Source organism: Schistosoma haematobium, chromosome 5, assembly GCF_000699445.3.
Source record: "Schistosoma haematobium chromosome 5, whole genome shotgun sequence".
Lineage (NCBI taxonomy): Eukaryota > Metazoa > Platyhelminthes > Trematoda > Strigeidida > Schistosomatidae > Schistosoma > Schistosoma haematobium.
Genome location: NC_067200.1, coordinates 1,224,583 through 1,245,469, shown reverse-complemented (window position 1 = coordinate 1,245,469; position 20,887 = coordinate 1,224,583). Strand labels below are relative to the sequence as shown.

Here is a 20,887-nt window from a genome sequence, read left to right as displayed (position 1 = left end):
AATATGATTGTGATTAATTGCATCATTGACTCATGTGAATTTGTTGTCATGTGGTAGAATTGTGTTGATGTGCTCACTTCCACTCATTACCTTTCATTTCTCACGAGAATTCTTACTATAATGTGTCCTAATTACCTCGAAACACTCAAAACAAATTCAGTCCAACACACATGGAGTCTTTCAACTCACCTTCAGTTTCTAGTTACCCAACATTTAATGTATTTCAAATGAGTGAAGTACCAAATATTGATAACCAAAGAACTACACACTGTGCACTGGTCGCTATGTCCATCAGTGAGTTACATTCGCAGATTCTTTAGTAGAATCATTGAACAGATTATTTTCAGATGATAGACGTTTTCATATAATCATTCAGCACACTACAAAACGTTCGTGTAAAACCTTATTTGTAAACCAGCGTTTTACACAATTCCATTTATGGCTGTCAATCAAACTGAATTTTGTACTCATTAAACAATATCAATTGATTTAGTTGAATCAGGGAAAATAATTACGTCCACATTAGTGGAATGATAAACTCTTGAACTAAAGACCGAACTTTCCATTGGAACTTGTAATAACTGTAACTGATCCTAATGGAGTTCGACTCAAGAACACAGGCAAACGTAGTTGACAGATGACAGCCCACGAAAAGAGAACGTCCTGCTCTTCAACATTTCATTTCACCTTGATTTTAGTAACACACTTCACTAGACAATTTGTAAATGCCACTCATTACTTTAGCCTCTATCTGATCTATATTCAACATGAGGACAATGACCTTACAAAAATCGACATTATGCGAAAATATACTGCGAAGCAGAACTACGAAAACGGGTGCACGCAATCGCAAATGAAATGTACCAACTTAAAGATGTATCTCGTTTGATCAACGTTTTCCAATTGACCTACTGATACAATGACTATTGAATGATGTGCATTTAGGAATAAGATTTGAAAAGTTGAGTATTCTGTCTGATTCCCTTGATCGACTATAACATTACACCAAATTCTATCATTTCTGTTACATTCTGTGCAAACATTTAAAGTAAAATTTATTATTACTTCTTTAATCTCAGTGTAAATTATCTGACCATTTAATTAATAAAAACATATTTCTGTTGACCTCAGTTATTGACAGAAATATCAGTGATTATAACTGTGTTGTCGTCAGTCACCTCACACCATCTCATTAATCAAATAATATGGTATTATTCTATATCATCTATTATGTATAGTGAGCGTAATATGAATCTTATTTAGAATAAAAAAACAACATCGCTTTCTAATAATAACTTGATAATTAGCCACACGTTCAGAAAATAGATGAGTGAAATTCTCATTTTTCAAAAGATTACTACTTTCTATAAACAAAATGAAGTGAAAACAAATCTCTCGACTACCAGTGCATAGAAGGTATTGCTGCAGCTATGAATAAACACTGTAGCCATTCAACTGTACGGCCGTTTCGTCCTAGTATGCGACTCCTCAGCACCGCGTATCCGCGATCCCACACCCCGCGAGATTCTAACCCAGAACTCACTGAAGACAACAGTGTAGGGTGGCGCGACAACGTGATTGGCTGATGTTAGGCAATAACAACGTTGGTCTAGTTGGTTAAGGGCCTGACGCGAGACTGATAGGACCTGGGTTCGAGCCTCGCAGGGTGCGGGATCATGGATGTGTACTAATATGTGTAGTTAACACATGTGATTCATCTAGGCCTAATTCACCTGCAAAACAATCAAAATGAAAAACATGTATCTTCCTCACTATTATTAGGATCATGTGTCGCACTTTTTCAGCCTAATGTTTTCTTCAGTCTTTCTCCTCTTCACTGGCTTTGAAAATTCCAAGTTAAGACTTTCTTTGTGACACACTTGGGTGCTTTCTTCAATGTGTGCCCTATACACTTCCAGCGCTTCTTCTTTATTTCTTCCTCCGCTGAAATCTGGTTTGTTTTTTCCCACATTAGGTTGTTGCTGATAATGTCTTGCAAACGGGTCCGAAGTATTTTACGTAGACAACTGTTAATCATCACTTGTATCTTCTGGATGATGGCTTACGTAGTTCTCCAGATTTCTGCCCCATACAGTAGAATTGTTTTGACATTTGTATTGAAAATCCTGACCTTGGTGTTGGTTGACAGTTGTTTTGACTTCATTTGTAAATATGCTGCTCTTGCTGTGTAATGCGTTACGATATAATGTATAAAGATAAACTATCATTAGAAATCGTCAACTTAGTAGGATGAGAACTACACAAAAATGAACAACAGTGTTACAAAATAACTGAATGTGTCCAATCTCACCACATTTAAAACATTTCAAATTACGAAATACACATGAATGATATGCGTGAAACTTGTCACAGAACAAACATTTACCAAACTTGTGCTTATCTTTGTGAACTGTCTCACAACTCAATGAATTGTTATCTGAATAACCTTGATTAAGCACTGGACTGTGACGACGTGATGTTGTGGGATTCCTGATGTTCTGACGAATCATTTCAAGAAAATTTCTGCTTTTAAGGCGTTCTAAATTTGTATACTTTATATGGTCTAGTAGCAGTTGCTTCAGAGTTGCGTAACGAAGAGAAATCGGCTTGTCAGGAGATGGCAATGTCTTTATTTAGTTGTATGCTTCTTTTCTGGTGAATGAAAGGAAATGAGCCACAATATTGACATCCTCAACAATGTCCTTGGTTATAGCCCAGATTTCCAACTTTTCCATGTAATTCGCAAGAGCATCGAGATCTGAGTGTATGTTCAACCGTTATATCGGATGAGGATGAGTTTGTCCGTCACATTGATATAAAATGAATCACAGAAGGTGATGTGGATTTTATCACCGATATACACAGGAAGTATTAACTAGTCGAGTCTCAAAGAATCAGGATTATTAATGGGCGATGCACAGATTGATAAACTGAGCAAGTGAGAGATGGATGATTCTCTGAGGAAACAAACACTAAACTCATCTGAAATTATATAGTGAATATCTACAGTGTTTACACACAGCTAGAGCAAGACGTTCTATGCACTGGCAGTCGAGAGATTTGTTTTCACTTCGTTTTGTTTATAGAAAGGAGTAATCTTTTGAAAAATGAGAATTTCACTCATCTATTTTCTGAACGTGTGGCTAATTATCAAGTTATTATTAGAAAGCGATGTTGTTTTTTTATTCTAAATAAGATTCATATTACGCTCACTATACATAATAGATGATATAGAATAATACCATATTATTTGATTAATGAGATGGTGTGAGGTGACTGACGACAACACAGTTATAATCACTGATATTTCTGTCAATAACTGAGGTCAACAGAAATATGTTTTTATTAATTAGATGGTCAGATAATTTACACTGAGATTAAAGAAGTAATAATAAATTTTACTTTAAATGTTTGCACAGAATGTAACAGAAATGATAGAATTTGGTGTAATGTTATAGTCGATCAAGGGAATCAGACAGAATACTCAACTTTTCAAATCTTATTCCTAAATGCACATCATTCAATAGTCATTGTATCAGTAGGCCAATTAGAAAAAGTTGATGTCACTCCCCGTGTTCTTTCAGTAGCCCGTGGATCTGACTCCATTCAGAGGGTACGAATGATTGTTATCGCCTATTCTCGTATATAATCGTCGACTCAAATCGCTTTAGTCAATAACGGAATTAAATAGGTTGAATAATGAGAATTGACTTGTGAATACATATATTTTGCATATGAAGCGAATGAAACAGAGCAGAGCAAAATGACACGCGAGAAGATGGCTGGGAAGCCAACTCCCATTTTAGTCAAGCGTTACTCAATATCTATAGTCAGACAAAAATAAGCTACAGACATGTGATTAATGGGACGAGAAGGGCACACACATATACGCTCATATAAAAACAGTCTAGATTGATAAGCGAATAAATAACAAGGTCAAAGTATGGCTCAATTAGAATGAATAGAATGGGATATCCGAAAGCTAGAATAAGGTATATGGGCTTAGCATAATAACTGACACTACATTGTTCCGCCGGAGGCTACTGCCAGTTTCAAACCCGGAGAAAGGAGTAGGGTTTGGCATGGGGTTAGCGACCCTATCCCGTAGAAAACTAACTCACTAAGATAACGCTAACCAAAAATTCTTTACAACTTCTAAACTCTCCATACGAATATTCGTCAAAATTAGAACGAATAATTTGACAGTAATTGAGCGTCGAGTATAGAGAAGTCATTATATGTGAAAATTATATTTGAAATATTCTCAGCGATTGAAATTTAACTAATTCCAACGTTTCGTCCAGCTAACTTGTCTTCTTCAGGGTAATAAGGAAAATCAAAATTATAGCTTTTTAACAATCAGAATTATACTGTGTTAAACCAATCATATTTGGATGTTGATTTTTTGTGTAAAATAGGATAAAATGAGTCGGTTAACTACAAATCATGTGTAGAATTCAACGACATGGAAATACTTAACTGAGTAACAAATCGTATGTGTGTGTGTAAGTGTGTAGGTATGTGTGAGAGATTGATACGAAGGAATAAATAAATAAAGTTCAAGTTGAAGGATGAATAACTTGATAATGAAACATCGATGTACATGTCAAAACATAAATTGTATTAAAAGCAAAGATGGATAGTGGCTGGCAGTGGAATCCAGGACGCGCGTTTCGTCCTGTTTGGGACTCGTCAGCTGGATGTACCTGCATCTCAGAGTTGATGTTCACTCGAAGGACTCGAACTCAGTAACGTTCGCTTCAAACGCCATCGCGTTATCCACTGAGCTACTGAGTCCTGATAGCCACTTGCTTGTGCAATGGGGTGAAGTTTAATTCACTTGATATTGTTTTTACTTGAATCTTCCCATTGATGTTTTAGGACTGAAATTCATCAGTCTCTTATTGGCATATTTGCATACTATGCGTATGTCCTGGATTCCACTGCTAGCCACTATCCATCTTTGCTTATAAATTGTATTGTTTAAAAAGCTCATTGAATTCTTTCAATAATAATAATGATGATGCATGTGATAATTAAAAACAGGTTTAAACAAGAGAGAGGTTCCAAATTTACTTGTCAAACGAAAATTTGCCAGTTGAATACCATCTTTTCAGTTTAGGCAACCAATTCACAATGCGTAGTTCTTTGATTGAAGTTGATCTCACTCCCCGTGTTCTCCTTCCGGGTGTACTGATAGTTTTTAAACCCAGAGAAAAGAGTAGGGTTTGGCATGAGGTTAGCGATCCTATCTCGTAGAAAACTAACTCAATAAGAAAACGCTAACCAAAAAAATTATATAAATTTTTAAACTCTGCTCTGGGAGTAATAAAGTCTTCCTTTAGAGGCCGATGACCCTTTTGACAACCAGAGCAACCATTTATTTAGGTACGTGGGATAATCGTGCAATGTGGGAGACTGTGAGAGTCCTTCAAATTGCTGCAGAAATTAGGAGATACAACCTATAGGTGCTTCGGATCAGTGAAACATATTTGACGCAAGTTGGACAACAACGACTAGCTTCAGGGGAGCTTCTGTTATACTCTGGTCATGATGAAGAAAATGACCCACACGCACAAGCTGTTGCAATGATGTTGTTCAAACAATCACAAAATGCACTTATAGGAAGGGAATCTCATGGACCAAGGATCATCAAAGCCTCCTTCAAAACAAAGAAACAGAGCACTACAATGAAAGTCATCCAATGCTATGAGACTACCAACGATTACAATGATGAATTTTATTGACTAGTTATACGAAAGGTTACGGTCAGTCGTTGAGAAATGCCTGCGAAGGACTTGACCATTCGGAAGAGTATCTCAAATGCCTAGTTTAAATTGAACAACACCGGGTATGAAGATATCATCGGACGACATGGACTACGAGAAAAATGAACTAAGATAGTGAGAGATTCGCAAAACGTTCAGGAGGACGATTGAGGACGTGAGAACCAAGAGAGGAGCTGATATAGCATCAGATCATCACTTGCTGATCGCCAAAATGAAGTTGAAACGCAAGAACTGCTGAACAACGGGGCGGACAATATCGGGATACTGACAAACTCAACAAATTCAAGATAATCCTCAGTAATAAGTTACGGGCCTTTCATGATCTACACAATTCAGAAGGACCTACTATGGAGAGCAACTGGAAGGGGATCAAAGAGGAAATATTTTCAACATGTCATGAGGTTCTGCGCCACAAAAAACTCCATCACATGGAATGCATCACTGTTGATACATTGGATACAATTCAAGAAAGGAGGAACAAGAAAGCAGCAATCAATACCAGTCGAACAAAAGTAGAAAATGCCAAAGCACAAGCTGAATACACAGAAGTAAACAAACAAGTGAAGAGGAGCATCAGAACCGACAAACGTAAATTTGTGGATAATTTAGCAACGACGGCGGAAAAAGTTGTATGAGAAGGAAACATGAAACAGCTCTCTGGAAATCGCAGCAAACCAGAACGTCTAGTGAAGAGTAAGGAATGCAAGGTAATCACCAACATTGATGAACAACGAAACAGGTGGGTAGAACACTTCAAAGAACTCTTGAATCTGTTGGGGACGATAGATCCCCAAACTCATATTTTTAAAATTTTATCGCATCGATCAACTTATTGATTAAATATTTAAATATTTGTATTGGGGTCAATTGATGAACTGATCGATTAAATGTTTGTATAGCAGTCAGTTGAGGAACCTACCAATTAGATGTGCAAATAGGTCAATTGATGAACTATCGATTAAATGTGCAAATAGGTCAATTGATGAACTCATTGATTAGTGTTTAAAATTTTCCTATGACAATATCGATTGTAAATATTGTATAAATACGCTTGAGTTGTGTGTTTGACTTGACTTGTTATCTGCTGTGTGTCTGCAGAATACACTTCTACACCTTACCCAGACTTCTTGATCGAGTTAGCAGAGTTGGGGACAACGAACCAGAATAGCTGTCGAGTCGCTGAGTCACTGGTCCTTCGTTCCGTTGAGTAAGATGCACCAGTAATAGCATTCAAGCGAATAACGAAACATAACAGAATCGACCAGCCCCACTGAACCCATCCAACATCGAAGTAGCACTCACGAACCTCCCAATCAATGTTGACCCACCAACAATTGAAGAAATCAGCAGAATGAAGGACTCCATAGACGCTCAACTTCGAGACCAACAGGCAGGATTCCGTAAGGATAGATCATATACAAACCAAATCACAACTCTATGGATCATTGTGGAACAATCGATTGAATGGAATTCACCACTCTACATCAACTTCATTGACTACGAAAAAGCATTTGATAGTGTGGACTGAACAACACTATGGAAGATTCATCGATACTACGGCGTGCCTCAGAAGATAGTCAATATTATACGGAACTCCTATGATGGATTAAACTGCAAAATTGTATGTGGAGGACAGTTGACAAAGTCGTTCGAAGAAAAGACCGTCGTCAACCAAGTTTGCTTACTCTCACTCTTTCTCTTTCTCCTGGTGATCAACTGTATCATGAAGACGTCAACATCTGACGGGAAACAAGTGATGCAGTGGACATCTAGGATGCAGCTGGACGATCTAGACTTCGCAGATGATCTGTCCCTCCTATCCCAGATTTCAGAGGGGGAAGAAATCAAAAAGAAACCCTGGAAGTGTATAAGGCACACATTGAGGAAAACACTCAACTGCGTCACATGGAATCCTCAAGTGTACGGAAAAGAGGAAAACCAAAGAACACATTACGCCGTGAAATGGAAATAGATATGAGAAAATTGGACAACAATTGGATGGAATTAGAAAAGAAGGCCGAGGACTGAGTGGGATGGAGAATGCTGGTCCGCGGCCTATTCTACATTAGGAGTAACTGGCGTAAGTAAGTAAGTTAGTAAGTAAGATCAAACGACATACATCTTTAAGTTGGTACATTTCATTTGAGAGTGCGTGCAACCGTTTTCGTAGTTCTGCTTCGCAGATTGTTGTTGCTTAATGTCAATTTTTGTGAGATAACTGTCCTCATGTTGAATACAGATCAGATAAACACGAAAGTAATGAGTGGCATTCATAAATTATCTTGTGATGTGTGTTACTAAAATCACTGTGAAATGAACTGTTGGATTGGTTATCTGTGGATGGTGAGGTGGGCTGTCATCTGTCAACTACGTTTACCTGGCTAGAAATCAAGTCGGGTCTTATATTCCGTCAACAATAAAAATCTAAATGACTTAGTGTTTTGTGGAGATCACATTGATTTGAAATCAATATTTGTTATGGTTTGGTTCAAACTACTAATAACAAGCTCAGTAGTGATTTAATTATAATGAGTCCTAGTCAGAAGATGTGACCAATGCTGTTGGGTGACAATAGTGCCAAATTGTAAATTGATTGGCGTTTGATACATGTATCAATGGACCCAAAAGCCAATGATCCTAACAGTTGTACATTCGTCATGATAACTGCTTGGCTTGGATTACATCCCTAGGTTTATGGTTAAGAATATGCACTCCTGAGAAATCTTAGGCTAGTACGAAACAGTTCTCCTTCACTGCATGATTTTCAATGCCAGCCCTAATATGATTAATGTGAGACGAAAATTGCTGATAAAATTAGTAATGTTATGAAATTTAGTAATACTCTATGAATTTAGCCAACCAAACTACAAAAAACATAAACAAGTCGATATTGACAAGATAATCTCCACAGTTAGTTCATATAGTGACAGAGAATGATTAGCTATAGTACTGAATATCAATAACAGGAGTTTACAAACCCTTACTGATAACTTTATTTCTGTTCAATAATTTAGTAGCTTAATTGGTAATGCATTGACTATCAATAAGGATAGTACTGGGTTTGAGTCTAATGTACATAACAGACTGAAATACAAGTACACACAGCTAATGAGTCCCAAATAGAGAGAAACGCTCGCCCTACATCTCACTAGCATGAGTGCAAGAATGTCATTCTTGTATGAAACACCCTAAATGCCCTGGTATGGCCGAGAGTGGAAAGAGTCCTCTCGCTCTCGAAATGCTGTCACATGGCCACGCGTATATAGCCTCTGTCAGGGAAGTCCTACTCACTGACTTCTCGTGGTGGGGGTGTTGTTTACGAAAATGGGAGGACGAAAAGAGAACGTCCTGCTCTTCAGCAGTTCATTTCACCTTGATTTTAGTAACACACTTCACTAGACAATTTGTAAATGCTACTCATTACTTTAGCCTTTATCTGATCTATATTCAACATGAGGACAATTATCGAACAACAATTGACACTACGCAGAACTACGAAAACGGTTGCACGCGCATCTCAAATCTGGTGAAAAGTGAGGGCAAACTTTAGCACTGAATGACATGTCAAAATGTATTCAACCTCATGTAAAATTTGATCGCTCACATTGAACCATGATATGCATCCATAATCAGTATTCAGTGAAAACATACATTTGGTCAATAGTAAAATGTATTTATTCAAAATATCGGATGAGGGTGAGTTTGTCCGTCACAGTGATTGATATAAAATGAAACACAGAAGGCGATGTGGATTTTATCACCGATATACACAGGAAGTAATAACTAGTCGAGTCTCAAAGAATCAGGATTATTAATGGGCGATGCATAGATTGATAAACTGAGCAAGTGAGAGATGGATGATTCTCTGAGGAAACAAACACTAAACTCATCTGAAATTATATAGTGAATATCTACAGTGTTTACACACAGCTAGAGCAAGACGTTCTATGCACTGGCAGTCGAGAGATTTGTTTTCACTTCGTTTTGTTTATAGAAAGTAGTAATCTTTTGAAAAATGAGAATTTCACTCATCTATTTTCTGAACGTGTGGCTAATTATCAAGTTATTATTAGAAAGCGATGTTGTTTTTTTATTCTAAATAAGATTCATATTACGCTCACTATACATAATAGATGATATAGAATAATACCATATTATTTGATTAATGAGATGGTGTGAGGTGACTGACGACAACACAGTTATAATCACTGATATTTCTGTCAATAACTGAGGTCAACAGAAATATGTTTTTGTTAATTAAATCGTCAGATAATTTACACTGAATTGCCAATATCTAACTGGCGACCACTCAATATTTATCGCAAAGATCGATCAAGTAATAAGAAACGGTAACTTATTGAAATACTTTGCGCTGAGAACTTTGTATTGTACCAAAAATAAAGCCAATAATAATGACTTGTAAGCTAAGATAAATGTCTTTTTTTATGTAAATATTCTTCATGTCTAATTGTGATATTGTTATAACGGTTGGGATTTTTTATCTTTATTAATCGGACGTTAATTAGTTCAGGAGTTTATAACTCCACTAATGTTGACGTAATTATTTTCCCTGATTCAACTAAATCAGTTGATATTGTGGAATGTGTACGAAATTCAGTTTGATTGACAGCCATAAATGGAATTGAGTAAAACGCTGGTTTACAAATAAGGTTTTACACGATAGAAAGAAGCCAACGTTTTGTGGTGTACTAAATGATTAAATGAAATCGTCTATCATCTGAAGATAATCTGTTCAATGATTCTACTAATGAATCTTCGAATGTAACTCATTGATGGACATAGCATTGGATGACGAACGCTATGAGGCTACCAACGATTACAATGAAGAATTTATAGACTAATTATACGACAGGTTACAGTCAATCGTTGAGAAATGCGTACGAATGACCTGACCATTCTGAAGAGTATCTCAAATGCCTAGTTTAAATTGAACAACACCGGGTATGACTACATCATCCGGCGACATGGACTAGGGGGAAAATGAACGAAGATGGCTAGAGATTTGCAAACTTTTGTGCCTTCAATAAACTGGTCAAAGGCAGCACCATATTCCTAAATAAGCACAAATACAAAATCATATGGAATTCACCGGACCACAATACACAGAACCCAGTTGACCATTTCTGCACTAATTAAGATGTTCAGGAGGACGATAGAGGATGTTAAAACCAGCCTCACTTAACTCAACTAATATCGAGCAGCTCATACAAACCTCACGATCAATTTTAGTCAACCAACAATTGAAGGGCAGCATATTTACAACCCATGAGCATCTGGAACTCAAAACTATTGTCAACCAACACCAAAGTCAGAAATTTCAATACAAATGTCAAAACGAATCTACTGTATGGGGCGAAAACCTGCAGAACTACGAAAGCTATCATACAGAAGATACAAATATTTATTAACAGTTGTCCACGCGCAATACTTCGAATCCATTTATCAGCAACAACCTACTATGGGAGAAAACAAACGAGATTCCAACGGAGAAAGAAGCGCTGGAAGTTGATAGGACACACATTGAGGAAAGCATACAATTTCATGACAATGCAAACCTTCACCTGAACTCTTCAAGGCCAAAGGAGAAGAGGAAGACCAAACGACACAATAAGACAAGCAACGAAGATAGACATTGTTATATCCGAGCGAAGATTAAATTACAGGTAACTCCCGAGGACTATTAGTGGACTAATATTCTATAAATATTCTTATTGTAAAACTATTCAATCATTAGATTATGTATATTTATATCCCTCTTATTATAAGCTTTATTTTGATCTATAATTTATTATTGTACGATTTACGGTTCTTAAACTATGTTCAGTCTATTAATTACTGTCCCCCTCGTTCACAGCCACTTTTTGGCTTATTTGTGTACATATGTTATTTCCTAATTTATGGTGTGTTGTGGTCTGTTTGTTTGATATATAAACCGAGTATGTTTGAAATAAACGATCTGCCCTAATTCGAAGCTGGTATTGTATTCTGGACTCAAGTGGAAGGGCTCGTAGTACATAGGACCAACAAGGACGCTAGACTGCCCACACCGGTTGAACGTCATTGGTTGGCCTAGTGTGAAGTTCGCATAAGTCGTATCCGGATTGGTAGATAGGTCGCGTGATAGCGAAACCAGACATACCCAAGGTCATAACAGACATGACCGAAATATAAAGAAAAGCCAAGGTCAGATTGGGTTGCAGAATGCTGGTCGGTGGGCATTACTCGATTGAGGGCAACAGGCGTAAGTATGCAGGTGATCATCGTTGAGTGGATGCAATCGTAGTTGAATATTTATAAAGCATTCCAAGTATGCCATGTCTCGAAAATTTCAAATTCACATTTTCAGATAATTTCATAAGACAGATATATTAGACAATTTTCAGTGTTTGAAGGAACCTTAAATTCAGGTTTTATGGTGATTACACATCTCATTAATATTTCAAAACCATACTGTAAATACGTAATTTGTTACATATCAATCAATCATCTCACATTTCACAGTCCCTTTAATTCCGCAACAATTATTCACTGTTCTCGTCCTCTTTCCTTCTTTCTTTCCTTTTAACCACCTTCTGACAAGTACTTCACCTTCGACTGATGACACCAACTACATTTATCTATGGATATCAGTAGCACACACCATAATATTTTTCAAATTTGCAATATGAGAATTAAGTGTTACATTCTGAGGCATTGGAAACACTGACGATAGTTTTATTTTCATCAGGTCACAGACAATATTTCAAGATCACTCACTAAGCCTAATTAGGTCCACCAAAATTTATCTCATGCTTATCTCGCCTTTCATGCTGATTGTTACACCACACAGGCAGGTTTTTCCATATAATATATTCCCTTGACTCCTAAGTAGTTACCACAGTTATTAACCTACAGAATTCAGTCGACAGTTTCCAAAGCTTAAAACTAATTGGTGAATGTGCAAACGAAATCAATGAATTGTTGACTTACCATTGTTGTCGTTGTTAACATTGGGGTCGGTAAATTAGTTCTAGGCAAATCCACTGTTTCACATAATGAATCGATTGAACCAAAATTTCTCTTACTATTATTATTAGTAGTAGTAGTATTAGTGCAAATATTGGTAATAACCGTCGTAACATCTATTATAGAATTATTATTATTATTCATTGGATTAGTTTCATTTGATAATACAGTTTGCGATGTGATCCAGTGTAATGAACTATGTTGATCCGATTTTCGATTATTTATTGAATGTTCTGACACTTTAGAAATACCATCATCATCAGCGAATACTAATGAACTAATCGCTGAACTTGTTCCACTGTGGAATGCAAGATGTTGATCACATTCTAAGAAGAAAATACAATTATAAACAGAAATCAATGACAAATGATAATGATGAAAGTTGACACAATATTAGACTATATGTAGTGAACGAAGAATTCAGGTGGAGCAGACCAATTTATTGTTTAATGCGGAATCGAGGATTGCCATTTTATGATGTGAAAACCATACATAAAATAAAGTACTTGCACATCATCCTTTAGTTGTCTTCCTCATGATTCATGATTCTTTCAATTCTATTGCTATTACGATTACTCTCTGTTTACATTCCTGTTCTCTTCAATTCGATCTTCTCAGTCTTCTGCTGCTAGGCGTTACACTTCCGATTGGTGTTACATACTGCCACATGAAAGTCGATCAATTTAATGTTTTTTTTTTCTAATAAAGTGCATAAATTGATAAGTTATGGATTAAACTAAATAGATAACTACAGTTGCATTAATTCCGTTTTTGTATAGGTCGTTCTTCAGGTTGATTGAACCTTCCCATTGATGTTGAGGACCGTGATTGATCTATCTGTCGTATTGGCATATGTTCATCCTGTCTGTGAGGATAGGCTCAATATTGACAGTAAGTCACAAGCATAATAAGTAGAGATGGATGGTGTCTAGTAGTGCAATCCATGACACACGTTCCGTCGAATCATGGAACTCGTCAGCTGAATGTACTAATTACACTGTACCAAGCTGCATCTTTCTATTAACTTGAATTAGTCTAAGCTTTATACAGTTTGTCTTTACTGAACAACTTACTAATCATCAAATTCTGTAATTTCATTCTAATTCTATAATCTATTTAAATAAAACACGATTGTATATTGAGACATTCGATAACATGTGAAACGACGAAATAGTCAAAAATCTTAACATTTAACAGCTACCGCAGATGTGCTTATACACTTGAAAAATAAACTATGTATATGCGGTGGTGGTTACAGTTAAAAGGTCAACAGTGAACCCTGGACCTAGGTTTCGTGCTATCTGGGCGCTCATCAACAAGGTGTACCCACAATCTGATGCTCCCTGACCGACCTGATCCCGTGTCACCCAACTTCATAGTCACTGAGCTATCCAGGTCGTGACTAACCTCCCTCTTTTACAAATAATTGATTGCTGGTTGGTAAATTATCAAGGTGAAGTGGATCAGGTCCTCCTTAGTGCAGATCCAATTCTATCTCAGACATTGATCACTACCCAGTGATCAACCAAATGATTTAGATTTTGTCAAAATTAGGTAATTCATTATAATTTTATAATCTGACTAACAGTTGTCATTCAATGAATTGAAAGAAAAATAATTTATATATTGTGTAAAACCATACGCTGTTGAGATTTAGTATTGATGATAAGTGAATGAAAAGTAAGAAGCATTAACTTGTGTACTACATTTTCAACTGAGTCAAATTCATAAAAATTCACTGAAACAAATTCTCATTGAAATCATGAATCGACGATCAATATTGAACGGCCATTGAAAACCTAAAAGCATTGGATGACCATTTCGTCCTATTATGAAACTATTCAATAAAGGATTTTCACAATCCTACACTCAGAACTGCGATCCAGGACCTTCGGTCTCGCGCGCGAACGCCTGACCTCTAGACCACAGATACTGAGCCCAACCGTATTTCACTTCTACAGCAATAATAGAACATGTATTTCAGCTTGCAAATTCACCAATTAATCTTGAGGTTTAGAAACTGTCGACTGAATTCCATAGGTTTATAACTGCGGTAACTACTAAAGAGTCAGTTTTTCAAGACATTAACCTGAAACAACACTTCACGTTGCGAACTGTATACAACAAAAATCAAATAACATAAGTTCAGTACTCTAAAGGCTGTCATGGTTGATTCAGTTTTGGGCGAATGAATTTTAATTCGACTAAGGATTATGATTACATACACTTTGCCAACTTGGAATTAAATAACTCGACGTTTTTTCTAATTTTTTGAGTAGTAAATTGTTTTATCTACCTAATATCCATAACTGAATACGCCTGGAATCCTTCCAGTCCCAAACTTTCATAAAGAAGGATGGTTGGGCATGAGGTTAACGACCTTATCCAGTAGAAAACTAACGCGCTAAAAAATCGCCCGATCACGAGTATTCTGGAGATTAAACTGAATATCGTCGTGTCATGCTGTTTCCCAATTATTTAGTAGTCAAAATCCAGGATGAAACAGTTATGCCAGTATTCTTTGTACTTTGCAGTGATCGTCTATTCCATCATGTAAGCCACAAAAATTGTACAATCTCAACAAGTTCTTCTATGTATTAATCATATACGTTTATAGTATACTGTCATTTCTATTTTGAACATCATCTTATGCAACTTACTATTTAATTTGATTTAATCACCATTTTCATTCACTGCTGTATCCAGATCCATATCATCATAATGATCAATGAGATTGATTTTCATTGTATTGATCAAATTTCCCGGTTGTTTTTCTTGTTGTTGTCTTCGTTTCAACGAAACAGGTTCCAAATAGGGATCAGTTGTTAGATATGGTAAATGATTTAATTCATCTTTTTCAATATAATCAAATTAATTATAATTAAATGAACTATTGTACATTGAATTCGGTGCCGCTTGTTTTACTGTCACTGAAGTGGAAGTTAATGATGGTTTTACTGTTTGAGTACTCCACATATTCGCGATAGAATTATGTTTTCTGTGTCAATCACTCGATTCTGTTAGTGAGATGAAGAGAGAAAAGGGACGAAACATAAAATGAAAAGATATAACTTGTTCTGAAAATAAAGAAATGACCGAATTTTGTAGTTTAAGACAAGTACTGACCTGAGTAAAACTTCCAATGAAAACAAGGAAACACTGGAGAGACAGATGTTTATTTTTTGTATGTGACAACTAAACAGTGAGGCTATAGGATCCCAGGAGCCTGAGGTCTTGCATTGAGCACCTAATCAACTTCAATTTATAAACGATATAAATTGATGTTGGTTATCATAACGAGTCCCAGGGAGTCTCTACAATGCACATATCATTGACAGGATAATGTGAACTACTTAAAACTTACTATAAGGCTTCAGTTAAATCCTTTTGATTTGAGATAAACTATACAATATGGCTCCTAAACAAACACACTGACTGGTTGTTTATTTCGTTATTGACTAGCTGCCATTAGTTTTTCCTAATCTAATTAATCAGTTCCAATGATTGTTTATGTTATGATAATAACCACAAGTTGTTTTTAACCTGTTTTAAAAATACTGTTGGCTAAGAATATGCACCACATCTTCGGCCTCATAAAATCTAAGTATTCAATTTTGACAAGTTTTATGCGACCATTAACATGTGATTTACCAGTCAAGGAAGTTGAATGCATATCATTAACACTTCCTGGGTTATTTCACCTCATTGCACTCCAATAGCTCTTTTTAAGAAAGCAAACAATTCAACGCCATTTCAAAGAGATAATCTTTAGAAAGTAGAGGGTATGGAACAATAATTTCATCCTAATATGTAACTCCTCAGTGGTGTGCGTCCATGATCCAATCGCAAAGTAAAGCCAAGACATTCAGATCTCTCAGAAGGCGGCTAACCTCCATACAACTGCGTCGGAATCTAGTTATTTACACGCTTAACTTCACACTATATCGAGACACTACGCATTTATTGGTCAGGGTCTTACCACTGACATAGTTTATTGCCACTTGTCACAGATTTCCACTGGACATCCCAAGAGTTACCTCACCTAACGACTCCTAAGTGACCCTATAATTATTATTAGTAGTAGTCCATGATATAATCCATGACATTCAATAATCTGTCCAATCCTTCTACAGCATTAATCAAACATGAATTGAAAATGTAGATCAATCAACATTGAACTCAAAGGGGATAGTTACAATAGTTATTGAATGACTATTTGCAAGTAGTGTAAACCTTTAACCGAAAATGTTAGGGAAAACTATGTTACCTACCTGACATTGATTGCGAAGGTGGTTGCATCAACGGATGAGTAACATGAATACCATTTAATCGAATCGAATCAAAATGTTGTTTATTAACCGGATAATGACCGGTCAATGGTAAAAATCAAATAATTCAATGTAGGTAATACTGGCATTGATGGCATCATCTCTGTACGTGATGTATTGAATGATGAAGACCCTAAAGATGATTTTTCATAAGGTAATCCATAACTATTACTATTGTTGTTATTATGTTATCTTGATGGTGTGAACGATCAGTTACTTTGATTAAAACTACGGAAAAATGATGATGATCGTCGAATACCATTACTAAAACTATTTCTACTTGGTGGTGTATATTTCCATGGTAAGTCATTATCATTCACATTGATCCATGAAACAGAAATTGTCGGTGGAAATTCATCACTACCTAGGAAATGGCTAAAACTTATATTTTTTGCAGTCGGTATTTATTGCGATCTTCTCAGGAAGTTCAGCAAAACCAATGCATTATGCATCATATCTTGGTTGGATGATTACCAACCTCGAAGCTCCTAACATATTATGGTCATACATAAACCACAGAATTCAACTGTTTATTCGACACCTCTCACTTTTTCCATTCTCTTTAATTGATAAGTGTATGACATTTCTATGTAGAAGGACTAGAATGAAGTTAGAGAATCAGTATACATTATTCAAGTATTAAATATATCAAGAATAAATGGAGTCGGTAAATAATTCATGTTAAAGAAGTATACTAGACATCCACTGATGTGTATAAATACACTGACAAATCAACCATCATACAGCGTTACATCCCACATCAATACACAAATATATACATATATAATAAAAAACTACAACTTATGCCTTAGACGATAGACAACAAGAAGAGTGGCCAAAAGGAATATTCATATTCCAAGTATAGAGCCTAAGGCAACTAAAAATAAAGAGAAAAAGAGCTTTCATAAATTTACATTTCAAAGAAATAGAAATAGTTCCTTTTCAAATATTCAGTGGACAAATAACAAACAAACATGCACTATGAACTATCAGACTGTAAACCGCAAGTGTGGAACATGCTCTCTTCATTGATCAAACAAATTCGGATTGTATTATCAACTAGTTGTGATACATTTTGGAGTAAGTCTTGAAGTGAAGTACAAAAATATGTACTTGACAATAACAAGATAGATTGGATGCATAACTCATCGGTAAATCTCTACAGATACACATGACAGATGTATAAAAACTGACCATACACGGCATCATTCACAGAACACATAAACGAAGACATTGACATTCAAAATAACTGGAAATAGTTTACGAATTATTGAAGAAGAAGAAGAAAATAGTGTGTAGAGTATATAAAAGAATCAAGTATTTCAAGTATTTCACATTCAATAGAGATGCAAGAAGATGGACTACCAAGGATAGTTCAAAACTGATGCAACGTAGGATTTGGATATAAAGCGCAGTGTTCATTATTAGAAAAATCTTCATTCACAATAATGATTAACTAAAATCATGTATATACACATATATCCTGTAGGACTGTATTGTAAAGAGATGTGTGTTACACATGAACATCCTATTCTACCTACAGAAGTCGATTTAACTTTACACAATTCACATTTGTTTGTGAATTAATATCATGAAAGCACCAAATAGTGCGGTTAATCCATCTGTTGATTATATTAAAATAAGCAACATATATATAGGCAAGCATAAAAATGTCATGTTTTGAAGGTTAAATTCACTCGATGAAAAGAAACAGATATATTTGTATATAGTTATGTAATATATACATGCCCTGGTACGGCCGAGACTGGGAAGAGTCAGCTCTCCCTCTTGAAATGCTCTCACATGGCCGCGTGCATAAAACCACTCCAAAAGAAGTCCTATTCACTGCCTTCTCGTGTCACTACTGTTGTTTACGAAATTGCGAGGACGAAAAGCGAATGTCTGGCGCTTCAAACAGGTTGGTGTACACGGAGATTCCACCTAGGAGAGTTGGAAAACCCTGATTCCAAACCAATGATGTACGTAGACCCCAGTATCCTGAGGGAACAAATGGCGTATGAACTAATCATTGGTCACCGGGTACCATGGCACTGCATCTCCTGACGTTACTACACTGCTTTGCAGAATTGACTGTTAGGTCAAAAGCTCCAGGTGTATGGCGCATATATATCTGATGCCCCTTGTACCAATATTTATGTGTTCAAATAAATAATAATACATGCAGAACACGAATGAAAGATAAATTAACTACGCCAGTATATTCAAAACAAACACAGTTAATCAATGACTAATCAATTATTAGAAACCGGAAAACATTTAACACATAAAATTGTAAGTGGCTATCAGGACTTAGCAGCTAAGTGGATAACGCGATAGCGTTTGAAGCGATTTCACTGATAGTCAATGTTCACCTTTGCATATAACTGTAGTTTAAAACAATTGTCAACAGTGGTCATTCATAATTTATTTCATTGTTTGAATAGGGCCTGCTACTTTAGTAAAAAACTATAAAATTTAGAACATTAACCATCGTTCATTAGATTTGTATACGTTTATTCATTGTCTAACTATGGTCGATTCATGACGTCAATGAATTCTGATTTGATATAAGTCATCTTAAAAGCTTCCTTATTCCTTTGACCAGAAATATAAAGGATAAGAAATCTTATGATAATTAAAGAAACATGTGTTATCTTCTAATTACAGAGTAACATTGACAAGTTGGTGCACTTCAGGCATGTTACGCGCCTGTAATGAAATGCAATTTCAAAGACGAAATGTAGGCAACAAATTATCAGCTAGATGTATTATTGAAAAAATTCGATTACCCCCGTAGTCAAGGTCTTTGACAACGTTTCCTTGTCTCATTCAGAGGGATAAACCTATGCTTATCAATGATCTATGTAACTACTTATTCGGTTTTGTCAGTTAAAGGTTCATAATTATTTCTCAGTCTTTTGACTAGGATAACTGGTTGGATAAGGGCGCGGAAAGAGCATCTATCCAAATCGAAAAATATCGAATGCAGACTTCTTGAACTATCTCAAAATTAGTTATCCATCACTTCCAGGTTCTTTCAATATTTTCAGCAGACTAATATCAGTTCCTGATAATAATAATAACCTTAACTACTAACTGTACAGATAATTGATTAACATTTGCATAGACAAGTAAATAAATAAGTAAATATAGAAAAAGAAGCAACAGATCGTATTTAGAACCATTGAATGAAGGAAACGTGTTCAAATACAAATTCCTGGTTGTTATTATTATTCACAGAATTCTACTAACCATAATAATTATGAATAATAGTAATAATAAACTCATTTCAATAGGGTTAACATTACACAGGTACAAAGAGTTATTCACTGAAGAACACAATTGAAGCATAAACCAACATAATACATGCTGAATGACAAGATCATTTATAAAATCAGTTAGAACATTTAACATTATAAAGATTGTCATTGTTATCCTTATTGTTATCACTGTGATTATTATCATTATTATTACCTCACAGAATCTCTTAGAGAAACTGTTGTCAGCTTTTATGAGTATCATCGTTACATGCACATTCTCACACACACAAACACACATGTACAAACCAACATAGAGATACCTACAGACACATTGAAAGTGATTTACCAATATGAACTTACCATCCTATCATGATAAGTTATTTTACTTAAAAAAAGAAAGATATTAATGGGGTTATTATTATTGTTAGTAGTATAGTTGAAAAGTGGAGAGCAAACAGAATTTCAGACCAAAGTAGAAAACACT

At 35.7% G+C, this 20,887-nt stretch overlaps 1 protein-coding gene across 1 annotated transcript in view; it reads right to left on the bottom strand.

The window, feature by feature from the left end:
• Positions 1-18,383, bottom strand: part of PKD2_3 (TRP-like ion channel Pkd2) — a gene marked incomplete at both ends in the record, with an annotated part of 34,040 nt that extends 15,657 nt beyond the window's left edge. The window contains 5 exons of the mRNA XM_051219502.1: positions 10,762-10,862; positions 12,780-13,141; positions 15,497-15,667; positions 17,361-17,507; positions 18,338-18,383. Of these exons, the coding sequence (XP_051064636.1) occupies positions 10,762-10,862; positions 12,780-13,141; positions 15,497-15,667; positions 17,361-17,507; positions 18,338-18,383 (827 nt within the window). The remainder of the gene's footprint in view (positions 1-10,761; positions 10,863-12,779; positions 13,142-15,496; positions 15,668-17,360; positions 17,508-18,337) is intronic.
• Positions 18,384-20,887: the final 2,504 nt, after the last annotated feature.